Source organism: Delphinus delphis, chromosome 3 (genome assembly GCF_949987515.2).
Source record: "Delphinus delphis chromosome 3, mDelDel1.2, whole genome shotgun sequence".
NCBI classification, from domain to species: Eukaryota; Metazoa; Chordata; class Mammalia; order Artiodactyla; family Delphinidae; genus Delphinus; species Delphinus delphis.
In genome coordinates, this window is record NC_082685.1 from 68,712,293 (window position 1) to 68,730,951 (window position 18,659).

The 18,659-nt window shown below is 43.8% G+C and overlaps 1 protein-coding gene across 1 annotated transcript in view; it reads right to left on the reverse strand.

The window, feature by feature from the left end:
- Positions 1-11,841, reverse strand: part of LMNB1 (lamin B1) — a 66,169-nt gene extending 54,328 nt beyond the window's left edge. Inside the window, exons 1-2 of the mRNA XM_060008927.1 lie at positions 11,758-11,841; positions 11,150-11,653 (exon numbers count right to left, since the gene is read on the reverse strand). Coding sequence (XP_059864910.1) covers positions 11,150-11,508 — 359 coding nt within the window. The 5' untranslated portion in view covers positions 11,509-11,653; positions 11,758-11,841. The remainder of the gene's footprint in view (positions 1-11,149; positions 11,654-11,757) is intronic.
- Positions 11,842-18,659: the final 6,818 nt, after the last annotated feature.

An 18,659-nucleotide genomic window follows, 5' to 3' on the forward strand; every position in this document is an offset into this window, starting at 1 on the left:
TCTCCTTGCCTTTCAGGACAACACCTCTACTAATGTTTTCCATTTAGAAGCCAACCCTACTTATCTCTCAACACTCAGATTTCACTGCCTCCCCAATTCCTCTGGGATGTCTCTCAAAACTTTACAAAGCTCCTACTCTGCTTTATGTGGTATGGAGAAAGGGGTAGTCCCTTTCTCCATAGCAAGATGTGGATACTGCTATCACAGCATTTGTTACATTGTACTAGCATATTGCAGTTACAGTATCACAATACTGTAGTGCATTTTATGTCTTCCTCACTACATTGTAAGCAACTTGTTAACAGGCACTAAGTGTCCCATCTCCCTGTTACCAGCATCTGATTCAAGGCCTGGCATGTAGTACTTGTAATAGGGAAGAACCTGACTCCATATTGATCTGTTTCTTCTACTTTAACCTTTGTATTCTATTGCTTTTGCTATAAGTTAATCATTAAATGGATGTTGCCTACAGCTTAAAGTATACATAATGAGCATCTCCAGGAACCCTGTCTCCCAGTTAAGCTAAAATACCTTCGTTTAGTTCACTAGGAATACCCTAACCAGGCCCACCTGGGAATGGATGCAGGTAAGAAGAAATGAACATATCCCCTCCCGTTCTGGCCTGAACCAGGAAATATTAGCAACAACGTATCACCTTTTTTACTTTACCCCTCACCTCCCCTTCTTTGTTCTGAAAGAAACTAGCACCCAAACCCAGGCAAGATGGTTCTTTGGGAAACTAGTCCACCATCTTCTTGGTGTGCTAGCCTTCCAAATAAAGTCCCTATTCTTTGCCCCAACAACTCGTTTCTCAATTTACTGGCCTTCTGTGTGGGGAGCAGTACAAGCCTGCACTTCGTAACAGTACCTGTTCCACAAATGTGTGCTGAATAAAAAATGAAAACAATATTTCTGCCATGAGTATTCAAGACTTATTTAGAGATTTTAGTTTATTTTAAAGTTATTATAAAGGCACGGAGTAAAGTAGGAAGTTCTTCAACAAGGAAGAAAAGACAAAAGAGGTCTCTTTCAGTAATTCATTTTTAGCCTTTCCTTATTAGCAAATGAAGCCCTCAGTATTTCAAGCAGCTGCCTCAGTTACTCCACCCTCCTGACAAATCCAAGATTATCTCAAATATCACTGTGAAAAACTCACATCTAGTACCATTTCCAAAAGTAGCACCCAAACCTGAAAGTCAACTGTCTTATGTAAGACTTCAAGTCCAAGGACAGATGACAGCGCTCCATGGGCCTGCTTCAGGTCGGTATTAAATGGCATGATCCACGTAAAAACCCTGTAACAATGCTAGAAGACAGAGCTAGGATCTATTCTAGCTCTGCCATTGATCTGCTAAGTTATCCCAGGCAAAATATTTAACCTCTCTGAGCCTCAAGTTTCCTCACCCACCAAACAGGGTTATCATAACACTTAAAAGACAGTGTCTGTAAAGCACCTAGCATAGTACCTGGCAAACACAATAAGCAGAAGATAAATGTTAGCTCTTTTTGTCCCGCATCTTGTACCAGTATTCTTATCTCTCTAGGTCTCAATTTCTGAACCTACACAGTGGGCTGGATAGATCAGATGATCCAAGTCCCCTCCTAGCTATAAAAGTGGTATAATCCTATTATCAATAAACACAAATGCGGGGCTTCCCTGGTGGCGCAGTGGTTGAGAGTCCGCCTGCCGATGCAGGGGACACGGGTTCGTGCTCCGGTCCGGGAAGATCCCACATGCCGCGGAGTGGCTGGGGATCGTGAGCCATGGCCGCTGAGCCTGCGCCTAAGGAGCCTGTGTTCCGCAACGGGAGAGGTCACAACAGTGAGAGGCCCGCGTATCGCATGCATAAATAAATACATACATACATACATACAAATGCAATAAAGGCAAAAAATTAAATTTAAAAAGGACCAAGTAGGGCTTCCCTGGTGGCGCAGTGGTTGAGAGTCCGCCTGCCGATGCAGGGGACGCGGGTTCGTGCCCCGGTCCGGGAGGATCCCACATGCCGCGGAGCGGCTGGTCCCGTGAGCCATGGCCGCTGAGCCTGCGCGTCCGGAGCCTGTGCTCCGCAACGGAAGAGGCCACAACAGTGAGAGGCTCGTGTACCATAAAAAAAAAAAAAAGGACCAAGTAAACATATTAGCTAGGGAAAGTCTCACTTATCATCCAGGTCTACAGCAAAGATATCAGCAGAAACCTAAGATTATGACCCAAATGTGGATCTTTTTACTCCTTTATGTTTGCAACATGAGCACAACAATAAAAATGATCGAGAACTAAAAAGAACCTGCAGAAATTAAAAATAAATTCCCCCAAATGGACACCCATATGCTGTTACTGGCATCAAAAACTGGCCAAGTTGTAATTACTTTATCCAATGGTTAACATTTCACCAGTAAATTAGTTTAACATTTAACCATTTTTATCAATATGTTAACCAGGAGAAAAAATTTGATATTGTCAGAAAGCGGGAAGAGGATAATCATGGCCCTCTATGGCCTCTGAGAAATTAGGTAGTCACTGCAAAGCTGACATCTCTGGTCACGGTAAACTAACCCTACCCATTAAAGGCTGTTGACGTATCTTCAAAATGACGATATAGCACATTTACTGACATGTAAATAAGTTCACAAAGCAGTGTAGCATGAAAGAAGGTTATGCATCAATATTTATCATGAACCCATTTTTCGTTAATAATATGGATATAAAAAGAAAAACTTAGAGCTCTTATTTATGGAACTAAGGGTGACTTTTATTTTCTTCTTGGTGTTTATCTGTATTTTCTAATTTTCCATAATGAATATATAATTTTTGTGTAACAAAAAAATTAGTTTTTTAAAATTTCCCAAATATAACAGCCAAAACACAATCCCTTTTATCAGAAAGATATATTGGAAAAAATAAAAAAAAAGAAGTTAAAAACTCTGATTAGGAAACTTCCCTGGATCCCAGAAATAATTGGGAACTTCAGTTAGACAGGGTGTCGTCACCCAATTAACACTTAAGGCTCATTCTCACTATTTGTGCATGAAATAGACCTACAGTGATGATGCAATAGTCTAAAGATCTCTAACTCAGAAATACCTGAGGTGAAGTCATCTGGACAAATGAAAAGAACAAGCATAATGGAGTATATGGAGAAAAAAAAAAAAACATTCAGCAGCATATTTTTACAGTGCTTTATCTTTCATTCTGTGTGTTTACTTCCTTGAGCCTGGGTACACCAAAAGATTACCTAGTCTAACCTCCTAGTTTAAATAAACAACTCCAAAAGATACGCTCTACCAAACATCCTTTGAAAGCATGGGAAGGAAGCATCATGATGGTTTCATTACTTAGGACCTGTCACCTAGACTTTAACACCAATTTTAGGCATCTATCCTTCCTGTTCTTCCCTTGAAAATTAAAGTAATATTTACCATGAAGTTTTATACCTCTCATATTAAGGCAAGGGTGTTACTGGCAACTTGCTTCTACCAGGGCAAAATAAGGACATAAACAAAAGACCAAGTAATATATGGGATCAAATTTTTGTTTTTCAATTAATTATTCTACCTACAAAGGAAAGTCCCTAGAGCAGATTAGCATTTATTACTTTAGGTTTGAAAACTGAAAAATATTAATGTTAAAACAACCCTGAAGATACTGTTTAGCCCTGCACCTAAATTTCATTCTGTGTGACCAAAATATGTAGAAAGTCAACACAGTAAACATATACAATAAGTCCAAATATACAGTAAATCCCCAGCACCCCCTTCTCCCCAAAGAAAGAGAAAAAAAATAGTTTATCTGATTTACTTTCACTTCCATATACTTCCTAATTTATTCAAATAGCCAATTCTGATAAAAATCCACCCGTTATTATGAGACAAGTAAATGACAGGCTAGAAAAAGATCTGGGTTTCTTAATTCTTCCTGAGATTCAGAAAACTACTAGTTATGCCTCATCCCAATTACACAGATGAGGCATGAAAACTCAAAGAATTAAAGTATTAATACCTGCCCCAAGTCACAAAATGTAGGAAGGTGCAACTTCATGTAGTGCTCTTGCTTAACACTACTGTATCTCAAGCTACTGTGACTGACAAGTGTCCCAATTATACATGCGAGTAGCACGTGAACATCTGTACGTATTTTTTAACGAAAACACACAAATCCAAATTTCCCAACAGAAGTTTCCTTACTAACGTACTGACAAAGCAAAATCAGAGGAATGTCGTTTTCCCAAAGGAATATACTATGTAGGCTTGATCCCCTCAACCTCAAACCTATCCTATTCAAAACTTGCTTGGTGACGAAGGTAGGAAGCCTACAAATCTTCAGGTGCATATATACTGTGAAAAAAATACAAGCAACATTACACTTTATTCTATTTTGAGAAAAACTTTTCTTTTCATGAAATTATATTTAAAAAGAAGCACCATCTGTTTTGAAAAGATATGAAATTCTGCTTTAAATAACAAATTTTTTGTCCAGTATCTCAAAGACTAATTTGAAAACACTGGCTTTGAGGCCCAATACCTATAATACACTAAACTATGTTTCTTGGGACATCCTTTTTATTTGTTTTTAAGATTTAGTTTTATATTTTTGGCTGCACTGGGTCTTTGTTGCTGCGCGCAGGCTTTCTCTAGTGGTGAGCAGAGGCTACTCTTTGTTGCAGTGCATGTGCTTCTCATTACATTGCGGTGGCTTCTCTTGTTGTGGAGCACGGGCTCCAGGCACACGGGCTTCAGTAGTTGCAGGATGTGGGTTCAGTAGTTGTGGCGCACAGGCTTAGCCGCTCCATGGCATATGGGATCCTCCCAGACCAGGGATCAAACCTGTGGCACCTGCATTGGCAGGTGGATTCTTTTTTTTGTTTTGTTCGTTTGTTTGTTTGTTTTGCGATACCAGGGCCTCTCACTGTTGTGGCCTCTCCCACCGCAGAGCACAGGCTCCAGACGCGCAGGCCCAGTGGCCACGGCTCACGGGCCCATCCGCTCCGCGGCATGCGGGATCCTCCCAGACCGGGGCACGAACCCACGTCCCCTATATCGGCAGGCAGACTCCCAACCACGGCGCCACCAGGGAAGCCTGGCAGGTGGATTCTTATCCACTATGCCACCAGGGAAGTCCCGGGACATCCTTTTAAAAATATTTTTTTTAATGAAGGGACAGTAAATTGACTTGCTCAGCATCTCAAACAATGCTATAGCATCCATTATATTAGTTATATTCCAGTGAGCCCCCATCTCCAGTTTCCTAATTAATTCATAATTCTCAAAAGAGAAAATGACTTTAGAGTCAATTTTGCATCCTTTCAAGCTTGAATATCTACTGTGAACCAATCAATCAATCAAATTTATTTGTGTTTGAGGAATAAAGCACAACTTCTAGAACCTGATGAGTCAAGCGAAGTTACTAAGAAGTAGTCAATTAAAAAACATGAATCATTACTCTTATATGTAATCCCAGAGCTCTAAAACGTAAATTTTCATTAATTCATTTGGTGACAAAACTTGACCTGAATGGACATGAGGCTATTTTTAGTTGTCTTTCTCCATTTACTGTGACTATTAATCTTTCCCTGCAGAAATACCTGTTTCACATAGAGTGCTACCCCAGACCCCACTGGGGTGTCATATACAGTATATGCATCATACTACCTTCTTAAAGTTGGAATTGCTTTTAATTCCAAACACTTGTGGCTATAAGGGTTTTACATAAAAGACTATGGATCTGTACCACTGAAGAAAAAAAAAATGTATGCATCCACAAAATTAGTTACTGAACAACTGTTAAACATAACTTTCTCTTATATTTAGTTTTCCTGCAGAATTAGTTAATTCTGAAATTCTCAATTAAGTCAATTTTTCTTTGCTTTTTTGTTTAAAGTATTGACTGATGGTATTCATCATCATTCTTGGCAAGTATTCAAAAAAGCTTCCAATGAAATATAATTAGGCTTGGAATGAACTGGAGTAGCTATATCTTAGATCTAAGATCAGTTTCCCTGTAAGAGACCACCTGCACAGAAGCCATTGTCAAATTCTTTCTAGCAGGACAAGTGTCTCCAAGAATTCTTCTGTCTTTGAGGTATGTTGTATGCTAAAGAACCAAAAAGGGACTAAGTAATTTTGGAATCTATAATTCTCTCAAGACTTGCTTTCTTTTTTCTCTTTCTTTTTAAATGAAAGCTTATTTATTTATTTATTTTTGGCTGTGTTGGGTCTTCGTTTCTGTGCGAGGGCTTTCTCTAGTTGCGGCGAGCCGGGGCCACTCTTCATCGTGGTGCGTGGGCCTCTCACTATCGTGGCCTTTCTTGTCGCAGAGCACAAGCTCCAGACGCGCAGGCTCAGTAGTTGTGGTTCAAAGGCCTAGTTGCTCCGCGGCATGTGGGATCTTCCCAGACCAGGGCTCGAACCCGTGTCGCCTGAATTGGCAGGCGGATTCTCAACCACTGCGCCACCAGGGAAGCCCCAAGACTTGCTTTCTTAATCTAAATCCTCCTAACAGACTAATTACAAAGACTCTAACTCCAAATAAGTTACAGAAAATTATTCTTAAACGAAAGAGCTCAATGGACCCAAACAGATAATAAAACATTTCTTCCTTTTCATCTTACAAACTGTACTTCAATTATTGTTCAAAATTAAAATATTTCCAAGATTTCCAAGGATTACTATGCACAGGCACTGACCTCCCCACTAGACCCTAATAAAAAAGCAGTAGGGACTTCCCTGGTGGCGCAGTGGTTAAGAATCCGCCTGCCAACACAGGTGACACGGGTTCGATCCCTGGTCTGAGAAGATCCCACATGCCACAGAGCAACTAAGCCCGTGCACCACAACTACTGAGCCTGCTCTCTAGAGCCCGCGAGCCACAAATACTGAGCCCACATGCCGCAACTACTAAAGCCTGTGCGCCTAGAGCCCGTGCTCAGCAACAAGAGAAGCCACCACAAATGAGAAGCCCACGCACCGCAATCAAGAGTAGCCCCTGCTCGCCACAACTAGAGAGAGCCCGCATGCAGGAACGGAGACCCAACGCAGCCCAAAATAAACAAATATTAAGAAAAAAAAGCAGTAAACAACGAATAAACCCATAGCAAGAAAGTGAACAGAAAAAGGATCATTAGCAAACATTTCAACAAATTTCTAGTAGATAAAATGTAGAGGACATCCCTGGTGACACAGTGGTTAAGAATCTGCTTGCCAATGCAGGGGACATGGGTTTGAGCCCCGGTCCGGGAAGATCCCACATGCCCCGGAGCAACTAAGCCCGTACGCTACAACTACTGAAGCCTGCGTGCCTAGGGCCCATGCTCTGCAACAAGAGAAGCCACTGCAATGAGAAGCCTGCGCACCACAACGAAGAGTAGTCCCCACTCGCTGCAGCTAGAGAAAGCCTGTGTGCAGCAACAAAGACCCAACACAGCCAAAGATAAATAAATTAATTAATTAAAAAAAAATAAAAACTTAGTGGCTTAAAAAAAAAATGTAGATAAAAGTACCTACCACAGAACGTGCACACAGGGGCTACAGGAGAAAGTAAGGCAGACTTAAAATGAGGGATTAACTCATGAAACAGCTTTGCACCTCACCCTCCTGGGCACCCTTTAACATAACTGCAGGCTTTCCAACAAGTTGGCCAAGAATACATCCCATTCCTACATAAAGAGATCCTAATTTGCTCTTACACTCAGAAAAGTGGGAAGGAGCTACCTAAATAACCCGGCAGTAATATTCAAGCATTACCTAGTTCTTCATTTGAAAATGTAGACAACCAAGGATCAGCAATTGACAAAAATGAGTAGGAAGATAAAAAGCAAACCAAACAAAAAGAACAAGTGACCAGGGAGGGAAAAGAGATAATCCAATTAACAGAAGAGAATTTAAAAAGAAAACCCTAAATATTACTCTCAGACAGATTAAAGAAAATAATGCATCCTTAAAAATAAACACAAGCTGAAAAAAAGAGAAATACCTGTACAAAAAGATTTCTTGGAATTAAAAGTATGACTTGTGCCTTTAAATGTCACTATTGAGCTGGAGAAGAGCAAAGTAATTTCCCAGGATGAAAAAAAGTATAAGGAAACAAGAAACCCAAGAGTTCAACATTCCAACAAGAGAGAACAAAGAAAATGGAGCACAGAAAACATACAGAAAAAAGTAAATTTCCCAGAGCTAAACAAAGACCAAGACTTTAAATGGAAAGGACCTGCTTATAACAACTACAATGCATAAGAGAATATCCATACCTAGACCTATCACCATGCAATCCCAGAAAACCAGGAGAAAAGAAAATTCCAAAGCTTCCCGAGAGGCAAAGCAATTACCAAAAGAAAGTAACTGTGACTGGCATTAGGTAGACATGAACAACAACTGGCTACTAGAAGACAACGGGGCAATATGATACTTTCCAAGCTGTAAGGAAAAATGTTGAACCAGTATTCTATACCTAGCCCAACTATTCATCAAGCATGAGACAAAAATCAAAATTATTTTCAGATACACGAGACTTGGAAAGTCTACCTCCTGCCATCTTTTCTGAATAAGTAACTTAAGGATGTTCTCCAATAAAATGAAGGAAGAAACCAAGGAACTGAAAATATATGATACAGGAGGAAACCGGGTCTAAATCAGGTAAATTCCTAGGATGTCAACTGCACATCATGTCTTAAGAGCAGAGAGCTTAAGGGAAGAAAGTAGCCTCATATAATAGATATTATGATTAGATATCTTTTAAAAGTTTGAAGATATGCTAAAGGCAAAATTTTCTTTAATCAGCAAGAAAAATGGAAGGCTATTTAGGAACAAAATTGTACAAAGAAAGTCAGGATTGAAATATGAAAGTAAAATGTGGTATGTTTTGAGGAATTGATGGCACATCAGAAAATAAAATACATCTAATCCTAATAGATATATATGTTCAGGCTCTCTCTATATAGTTATATATAGATATTTATCTATCTATAAAATCCCAGTACACTACCTGACATCTCAAAGAAAATTGTTTTCAATTGTCAAGCCCTCAGACAGGCCTTCCTTAACTATACCATCCCTTCACCCTGCTCTATTTTTATTCCCCTAGTATTTGTTATCCTAACATTATATCACATTCACTGATTTCATTGATTCTAACACATATATTCTTCACTTTTTAATCTTGATGAAACCAGCATGCATTTTACAATCCATGCAGAGCATTTTACAACTACAGTCAGCCAGGTGGCAGTCTTGTTACTGTGTGAAAAACCTTCAGTGGATACCTTCTGAAAAGATTATAAAAGCACCAGCATCAAAATGTTTCAGATTAGCTGAAATACAATTTTTATTCGCTGGCTGGGTATCTCCCCTATCATCAACATAAGGGCAATAACTTATTTTTTTCAAATCTCTGTATCCTCTACATAAAACAGTGACTGGCAGGTAACATACTTAATCTGTGTCACACTTTAACATCTCTGAAAACAGGGTGGGTCCAACAGGACGGATCCTGCATAGTTGGCCCTTAAGTTTTTCTTCTTAGTGGTACATGTGATAATGGTGAATCATATAAGCAATGGCATCCAAGATATGAAGAAATTCAGTAATGAAAAGTTTGGAGGAAGATGGAGACAGTAGTGAGTGAACTGACCCATTTCAAAAGACGACTCCAAAGATTAGAAAATCCAGGAAACAGAAACATAAGCTTATTATTATTTTTATTTTGTGGAACTAAATACTCAAAGAAATAAAAACAAAAAAGGCTAAATGTGATTGCCTCCTGGAAGGAGGCAAGAGACATCGTTTTTCACTATAAGCCTGTCTATACAATTTTTTTTTTTTTTACCAAGTGCACATATTCTTTATGAACCGTTTTTCAAGTATTTAACAAGATGGGGAAGTTGAGATTCACATACTGAAAATCACAGAGACTGAGACAGGAACATTTACACGGAGACAGAGAGACATTCAGGGGAACACAAAGTCAAAGTCAGAATCAGGTATCTCCAGAGATTTCAACTGGCAAGAGGGGATGAAGACCACCGGAATTCTGGAGGCAAACCGAGCAATATTCTAAAGCGTGACATCAACACTAGCTGCCTACTGAGGATAACTATGCCATTTTGCTCATCAGAAAGGCAAGGTAGGATCGGCAAAGGCTTGCTCGTTTACCCGTGTGCCCTGAACTGAAAAATTCAGACCCTCTTATGTGAAAAAATTACAAGCTCTCCCTCGCCACAACTCTCCACGTTTACACAACACCCTTTCACCTGCCCTGGCCTGTCAACGTAAGGACAGATGCGGGGACTGAGCTGGGTCTCCCCTACACCCGAAAAAGCAAATGACTATGTCTGGGCGATACAAAAGCTAGGGGAGAGGACTGCTGCGGGAGGGCAGGCGGTTCGTCCATCCGAGAACGGTGGCCAAGACGTGAAAAAACCCAGCTTGCGGAGTCCGGTGCAGAGAAACACCCAAAGACCGCGGCCTGTCTCGGCATAAAGAAAGGACACCTTTCCCCAGAGAAAGCTAACCAGCTTGAACACCCAACTTGCCCAGAGCCGACAGTGGCGCGCAGTTCAGACTCCGCCCCTCCCTCTTCGCCCAAGGCAGGCGCAGAAAGATCGCAAAATGTCACAGGGCCAAGACTGAGCGCGCCAAAGCGGGACCCACCCCCGGGAGACCGGGACGCCGGAGGCAGGTCCCTCCCCTTCCTCTCTCCGCCCGCGCAGAGCTCATTCATTCTCCAGGCGGGCAGCAGGTCCTCCCCGGCCGGCCATTCCTGCACCGCAAACCCACCAGATGCTTTGTCTCGGGCCTGGCCGGAAACCGGGGCGCGCATTCGAGCGCGCGCCCAGACGCCACCTCCCCGCACCTGGCGCCCGCCAGATCTCCGCGCGTTTAAAGCCTTCTGGATCCCGGGGTCCGAGGCCCGAAGCCGGTCGCCTGTCGCTGGCGGCCCCAGGCGCGCACTTCGCCGAGTCCCACTGGGTATCCAGGATCGGGAAATGTGCATCCCGGTCCCACCATCACTACAGCTTGAGACCCCCGCGCGACCCCCGCCCCCGCTGAAAAACACTAGATTCTTTCTCCTTCTTAGAGACCGAGACCCTGCCCCTTCCGAAGGACGTGAGCACCCCGGCCCTCGCCCTCCCGCCCGAGCTGCGCCCCCGGCACTCACTTGAGGAGCAGCTGGTCGTGCTCGGCCTTGAACTTGCCCAGCTCGATCTGCAGCTTGGCGCGCTCGCGGGCCGTGTCGTCGAGCGCGCGTCGCGCGTCGGCCAGCTCGGTCTCGTAGAGTGCCTTGAGGCCGGTGAGCTCGCGGCCGCGCACCTCCTCACGCTCCGTCACCTGCAGCTGCAGCGCGCTGTTCTCCGTCTCCAGGCTGCGCACCTTGTCGATGTACACGGCCAGCCGGTCGTTGAGCTCGCGCAGCTCCTCCTTCTCTTGCAGCCGCGACAGCCGCGTGGGGCTCAGTGGCGTGGCGGGGCCGCCGGCGCGGCTGCCCGTCCGCTGCTGCACTGGGGTCGCTGTCGCCATGGCGATCGGCGAGGAGAGCTGAGCGCTGAGGCCGCGGGCAGCGCCGGAACACGGAGGGGGCGTCAGGCGGAGAAGCGTGAGGGAAGGCACGAACCGACGATCCGCGCTCGCGGAGAGGCAGACGTCGGGGGGAAGGACGAAGCACCTGGGATGGCGGGAGAGGGGTTACAAGCACAAAGGGCAAAGGGGGAGGACTACGAATCAATTAAACGTAAAACGTCCTTTGTAAGAAAACATGCACACACTCACACACGCGCGCACACACGCTCAGGAAATACAGGGTGAGGGTGGCCGGGAGAGCCGAGCAGAGTCCGCGCGCCGCCGCCGCCGCCGCCGCCGAGTCTCCCGCCCGCAGCACTTTGTTTCCTCTCAGGCGGCGCTGAGCCGCGGGCGGGGTGAGGAGGGCGGAGGGGCGGGCTGGCTGCGAGCCGCTGGGGGCGGAGGTGGCGCGGGCCGCGGCGCCGCGCTCCCCAAGATGGCCGGCGCGCTCCGGCGTATCCACGTGACCGTCGCTGGCCAATGGGGGGCCGGCAACTCGGGGGCCGGGCCTGTAAATTCAAAATCTGGCCATCAGGCAACCGTCGGCTCGGAGCGCCCGGCTGGGCGTGGCTGGGGGCGGAAGGACTGAGGGCTGTGGGGAGGGGTGCCGGGGACTGCTCGAGCGGCGGCTTTGGGCTCCGCGCCGGCCGTGCTTTCCCACCAGCGCGCGGGGACCGCTTATCGGGTCGGGTCGGCGGATGGCGGGAAGGGGCCCAGAGGCTTCCGGGGCGGGTCCGTGCCGCCGCCCACACCCGGCGGTTCAGGGAAATTCAAATGTAAACGTCTCTAACTGACACACGCACAACTCGTAGAGCCCGGGACGACCGCGGGCGTTGTAACCTTATACCCGCCCCGCGGTGAGGGTTCGGAAAACGGCCTGGAGGCCCGGCCGCTGTGGAGTTATGTAATGAGCGCTGGTGTCCGAGGTTCAAGACCAACTGCGTGCGGGTTCCAAGTGCAAACCTTTATTTTTCTCTCAGGTGGAAAACGGTGTAGCAAAACACCTCCTCCCATCAAATTGACGCACGCGTGTCTTGAAGCAGATGGATAAAGACCACAGAAAAGCCAGTGCTGATGGGCGGTCCCCGATCCTTGTATTTCTTAACAATTTAGGGCTTTATAAAATCAAAACCACCTCACAAGTGATATGATTAACATGTTACTAAGTAAATAGCACAAGCTCTTCATGGTCATGCTTCACTAAAATCCCATGTATCAAAATCGAAACTTGTGAAAACTTAAGTAGAAATGCTTTTTGCTTTGAAAAGGGATTCCCCTGAAATGTAATTGACCACAGTTCTAATAGAATGTCCATCAATCCCTTTGAAAACTTTTAAACTTTTAGACTTAACATTTATTGAAGTTTACTATGTGCCCTGCCCTGGGCTTTTCGTGGATTATCCATCCACACATTCTGGGAACCAGATTCCTTCCATTTGAAAATGTATCCACGTAATAGATGAATTTCCTTACAGCCGCCCGGCAGGCGACAAGACTGCCTTTGAACCCAGGCGGTTTCAATCGCCTCCAGAGCCTCGCCCTCAACTATAAACTGGAAGGCCAACTCAACCCTTTAGGGACGCATCGGTAGAGTAATTACAGGTTAGTTACCTTAATAATGGCAGAAATGAAGACTAGAATGTTTTCTTTCTTTCTTTCTTTCTTTTCCGGTACGCGGGCCTCTCACTGTTGCGGCCTCTCCCGTTGCGGAGCACAGGCTCCGGATGCGCAGGCTCAGTGGCCATGGCTCACGGGCCCTGCTGCTCCGCAGCATGTGGGATCTTCCCGGACCAGGGCACGAGCCCGCGTCCCCTGCATCGGCAGGCGGACTCTGAACCCCTGCGCCACCAGGGAAGCCCTAGAATGTTCTTTAAATATTAATCATGCACATAATTAGTGAAGGGCAGCGGTTGAATATCATCCTCCTTGAATTTCCGGGCTCTCTATTAGTGATGATACTCTTCTTGTTAACGGTTCTATTTCCTACCCTGTTTGTTATCTAAAATACCTCCTTCCTTAACGCCCTTGACAATTAAAAAGTTGAAAAGGGGGCTTCCCTGGTGACTCAGTGGTGAGAGTCCGCCTGCCGATGCGGGGGACACGGGTTCGTGCCCCGGTCCGGGAAGATCCCACATGCCGCGGAGCGGCTGGGCCCGTGAGCCATGGCCGCTGAGCCTGCGCGTCCGGAGCCTGTGCTCCGCAACGGGAGAGGCCGCAACAGTGGGAGGCCCGCGTTCCGCAAAAAAAAAAAAGTTGAAAAGGTTCTTTTATGAAGTTGGTGTTAGGAGTTTATAAGTATTCAAGTAAAGTTTTAATAACTTAAAAGGACCTTGAAAATCTAAATTACTTATAAAGAAATGAGGCCTAAAGAAGGTGAGTGCTGTGTCCAAGGTGGCAGAATCCGGATTGCAATGTAATTCCAGTCTTCTTGAGGCCCTTTCCACTACACTGACAGCTTGGCTTTCACTCCATACCCTCCTTTTACCTCAGACGTTAAAAAAATATATTTGGAAATATTTGAAAATTATTTTCTCTCCATTTTTGAAGACTGTATGTGAAATGATTTCAGGCATGATTTCTACTGCTCTCAACCCCACTAAGCTTTCCCTTGAAAGCTTGAGAATCCCTCAATCTCATTGTTTTAGGAAACTCAGATTATATCCTATTAGCTGAAACAACAAATACACTGGAGTCAGACGGTTGGGGATTTGCTGTTGATAGCAATGTAACTTTATGGAAGTTACTCCTCAGTTTCCTCATAGGAAATGGGGATGATTCCTACCTTGCAGGGGTTTGCAATAATTAAAGTAATAGGTGTAGGGTTTAGACATAATATGGGAAGGCTAAATAGTAATCCTTACTCATAGTAATCCTGTGTCTCCTACCAAAAGCAATGAAAAAAGATGGAAAACCTCTTAGCCTTAGAATTAGGTACTTGTGCAAACATTTGGTCAGGCACTTTACTAAATGTAAGCTTCTCTTATTCTCTTGGCTTTTCCCAAGCCTAACTCCGTACCTGGAATAAGGCCTATTTCATCCCTGCTCTTTCATACTAAATGTGCCCAGCCCTCTTCATTTAAAGAATTCCTGCAATCCCATTACCACCACTGTTTTCCCCAATAAATGAGAAGTAGCAAATACTATATGAGTATGGTGACAATGCTCCTGCATATACAAAGACAATCATGATTTCAAATATTCTGTCTGATTTTTTTCTATAAACCTTCACTTACTTGTCAGTGCACATATTCTGATTAGTGGTTAGGCCATATATGTTGCCACCAAGCTTCAACTTCCCATGGCATCACTTACGTCTTTGAAACTCCTCCCAAAACACACAGCTGCCTCGCTACATGCAGCGAATTTATTTGACATTTGCCCTACTTTCTGTATGTCTTATGGATCTGGGACAAAAAAACACAGGATACCTATCAGGTCTGGGCAGAAGGGACCCAGACTAGGATGGGGGTAGGTAGGAAGGGAGAAGAGAAGGAGAGACTGAAAGCTAACAAGTAACCCAATTTTGTCCCAGGAGAGGGGGGAGACAGCTGGCAGTTAGCTGAGTATACAGTGTAAACATGGGGAAGCTAGGGATGCGGTCCAAAATGAAGAAAAGTATTGCTAAGCAGTGTCTCTTTTTTTAACTTGTATCTCTTCAGTATATGTTTTCTGAATATTTGAATGACGAAATAAATTAATACATGGTCTTCCACTAGACCAGATTGTTTCTATTTAATATACTTTGCAAAGTTAATACTTTTTCTAGTTATCGTAAAAACATAAGAATAAATCATGTTTTAGAAGGTTCAGTGACTATCCAGAATCCACTCCAACTCTGATAAAATATTTGTGTTTTAAAAAGAGCTTAAGAGTTTTAAAGAGTATTTATCACCTTCAATAGCGTTCTCTGAGCGTAGCCCCATGAAGTTTATACACTGCTCAAAATTGTTTTCCAAATTGCTTGTTAAAATCTGGATACACGGCAAGAGTAGGACTGGCAGGATTATTTTAACTCAGTGGTTCCATCTGACTGATCGCTTGTGATTTACTCAAAAAGAAAAACCAATTTGCACTTTTGTATTTTAGTTTTATTTTATGCCAAAATATGCTCATAAACCTACATTTTATTGAAATTATTTTTAAAAGATATCTTTCAAGCATTTGTTAAACTAAACTATGCATCTGATTTTTAACAGCTTTTTTTTAGTCGTACAAAAGTATGCCCCTTCACCCTGTATTCTGCATCTTTGCCTTTAGAATGGTAAAAATAACAAAAAAGACTGGAGTCTAAGTGTAGAGTTTACATGTAATTCAGCTGTTTCTGCTCTGATTGGAACTGACCCCACTCAAAGAGTTTTTCATGAAAAAACAAAGTCTTTAGTCACTTTATCTGGATGTATGGTTTATCCCTCCCAATAACACTTTAATTTATTCATTTAGTTCATAGATTATTGAGGTAAGACTTTCCTTGCCTAAAATATCTTCCCCACCAGTCTTCCTCTGTCGCTTTGCCTGAAATTTCCCCATAAAATTTAGTCTTTTAGGTCAATCTAGAAAAGTAAGGGCACTGTTTCCAGACCCCACAGCTGAGTTCAGGAATGCAGAGGAAAAAGGAAGTTACATCATTTGCACAGTTGATATGGTAAAGTAGAAGAATGAAGTTTCAACCAGCTGTCAGGATGTTCTTTTCTTCTTCCTCATTACCACAATTTTGGGGTGCCATTCTTCCCAGAATGGCATGGTTAAACCAGAACTAAAGATAATCACACCATTCTCAGCTTTTAAGTTCAATAGCGTTGACATTGGTATAAGAAAAGATTTGAAAAGAAGTGTAATCTGGCTAAACCAGTCCCCTCCACCCCATTTCCCATCCCTATCACCCCAACCCCAGTGAATGCCTCCTGGCTGGGAAAGGAAGGAGAGTTTGAAGCCAGATGCACTGTGGGAGTCATGGTCCCTTGTCCCATTCCTGAGCTGAGTTGAGGATGGTTTGTGCCTCACAACAAAGTCTCTTGTTTCCTTCTGTCTTGAGGCAACAGAACAGAAGCCAAGAGCAGCCTTCCTTAGAACGATTGTAGACAGCAGCCTCAAAACAATGGCAACAAGGGGTATGAAGAGCAACAAGGGGAGTGCAGAACAGCCTAACCTTCTGTGATTGTTAATGTTATGTGTTAATTTAGCTGGACCACAGTGCCCAGATATGTGGTCAAGTATTATCTGGACATTTCTGTGAGGGTGTTTTAGATGAAATTAACATTTGAATCAGTGGACTTTGAGTAAAGCAGATTGACCTCTATGCTGTGGGTGGGCCTCATCCAATCAGTTGAAGGCCTGAAAAGAACAAAAGACTGATATCCCCAAGAAAGACAAAATTTTAACAGCGGACAGCCTTCAGACTTGAATTGCAACATTGGCTCCTCCTGTATCTCCAGCCTTCCAGCCTATCCTGTAGATTTTGGACTTGCTAACCTCCCTAATCACACAATCCAATTCCTTAAAATAAATCTGTCTATATATACACCTCCTACTGGATCTGTTTCTTTGGAGAACCCTTATGTACACCTTTCCTATGCCCATAAGAAGAATGTGGAGGAGCTAAGGAAAGCCAACAGATTGAATTGAGTGAATTGCACAGGGACGCTGCAGACTGAGCTGGGTGAACTGGCCACTCAAGGCATGGTGGAACTGCAGACAATTCAGCAGAAGCATTGAAGACAGACGTGACAGAGGCCAACGTACTCAGGAACTAAAAGAAGTCACATATAGAAAAGGCCAGCACAGAATGGAGACAGAGCAAAACCAAGAGGCAGATGGCTCTCCCTATGGTTGGTAAGAATCTCCTTGGACTTAAAATCAATCTAAGGACAGAAAGGATGAGGTGAAAAATCTTTGGAATATTAAACTCGAATATAATTAATATATAAACCTCAACTGGTCCATGCCACTGGGAGATTGCAATCCCATCATCAGAATGGTCTCCTTCTAGATCTCTTCACACTGCTTTTCCTCCCAAGAAAGGATGAGGTGAAAAATCTTTGGAATATTAAACTCGAATATAATTAATATATAAACCTCAACTGGTCCATGCCACTGGGAGATTGCAATCCCATCATCAGAATGGTCTCCTTCTAGATCTCTTCACACTGCTTTTCCTCCCAAGTAGGCTTTATTCTAACATGAGCTCTCACCACAAGGTTGAAAACCTGGCTTCTAAACACTGAAGCCAAAGTTCTACTAACTCACAATATAACAAATCTCAGGAAAACTGATTTGCCTCTTTGGGTCACATGCCCAGCCTTGAATGGACTGCTATGTCCAGAGCTAGGATGTACTCTGGTTAACCAAGTCCAAGCCCAAAATCACCTGTTTGACAGTCAGGGGTGGGAGAGAGTCAGGAGTCAAGGCTGGCCTCACCAGACCATATAGGATGGGATTCCACCAGCAATGAAGAGTTCATCCTAAACAGGAATGAAGGGATGCTAGACAAAATAACCCAGCATATATCTACCTCATGGAAGGACAGTAAGAGAAATAACATAAATAGTGCTCTTCTGGCCTAAAATTCTCCATAAATTTGCATATTAAAAAACATTAAAGTAGAAACTCTTAAAGGTTCAGGATACCTAAAAAGTCGTGCCCATTTTCTCACTCATTAATCCATGCATTTATTCATCAAACATTTGTGGAGGACTTACTACATTCAGAGCAAGGATGACTGAAGTCCACGCATGATCCCTGCTTTGAGGAGCTTGCCAGTCCAGTGGTGGACAGGCAAACATTCATGTAAATAAATTCTGCCTCCCAGTGCCCGGTACTAAAAATAAGGCATGAACAAGGTAGTGTAGGTTCAACAAGGACCAGACAGGCCTCTGAGTTGGGAGGAGGAAACCACTCACAGACAGATGATCCCTGAGCTGGGCTGGTAAGAATGTCAGTCTTCAGGGACTGGCAAATGGATCGGGTACTTAATGGAGACCTGTAAATGGCAACCCACATCTCCAGGGAGAATTAGAGGGAAACCCCAGATGGAATCCTTAACCTCCTTGTGGTGTGCTTTTTATTTCAAACCACACTGTGTAGGGGGTGCTTCAAACTAGGAATTAGTAAGGTGG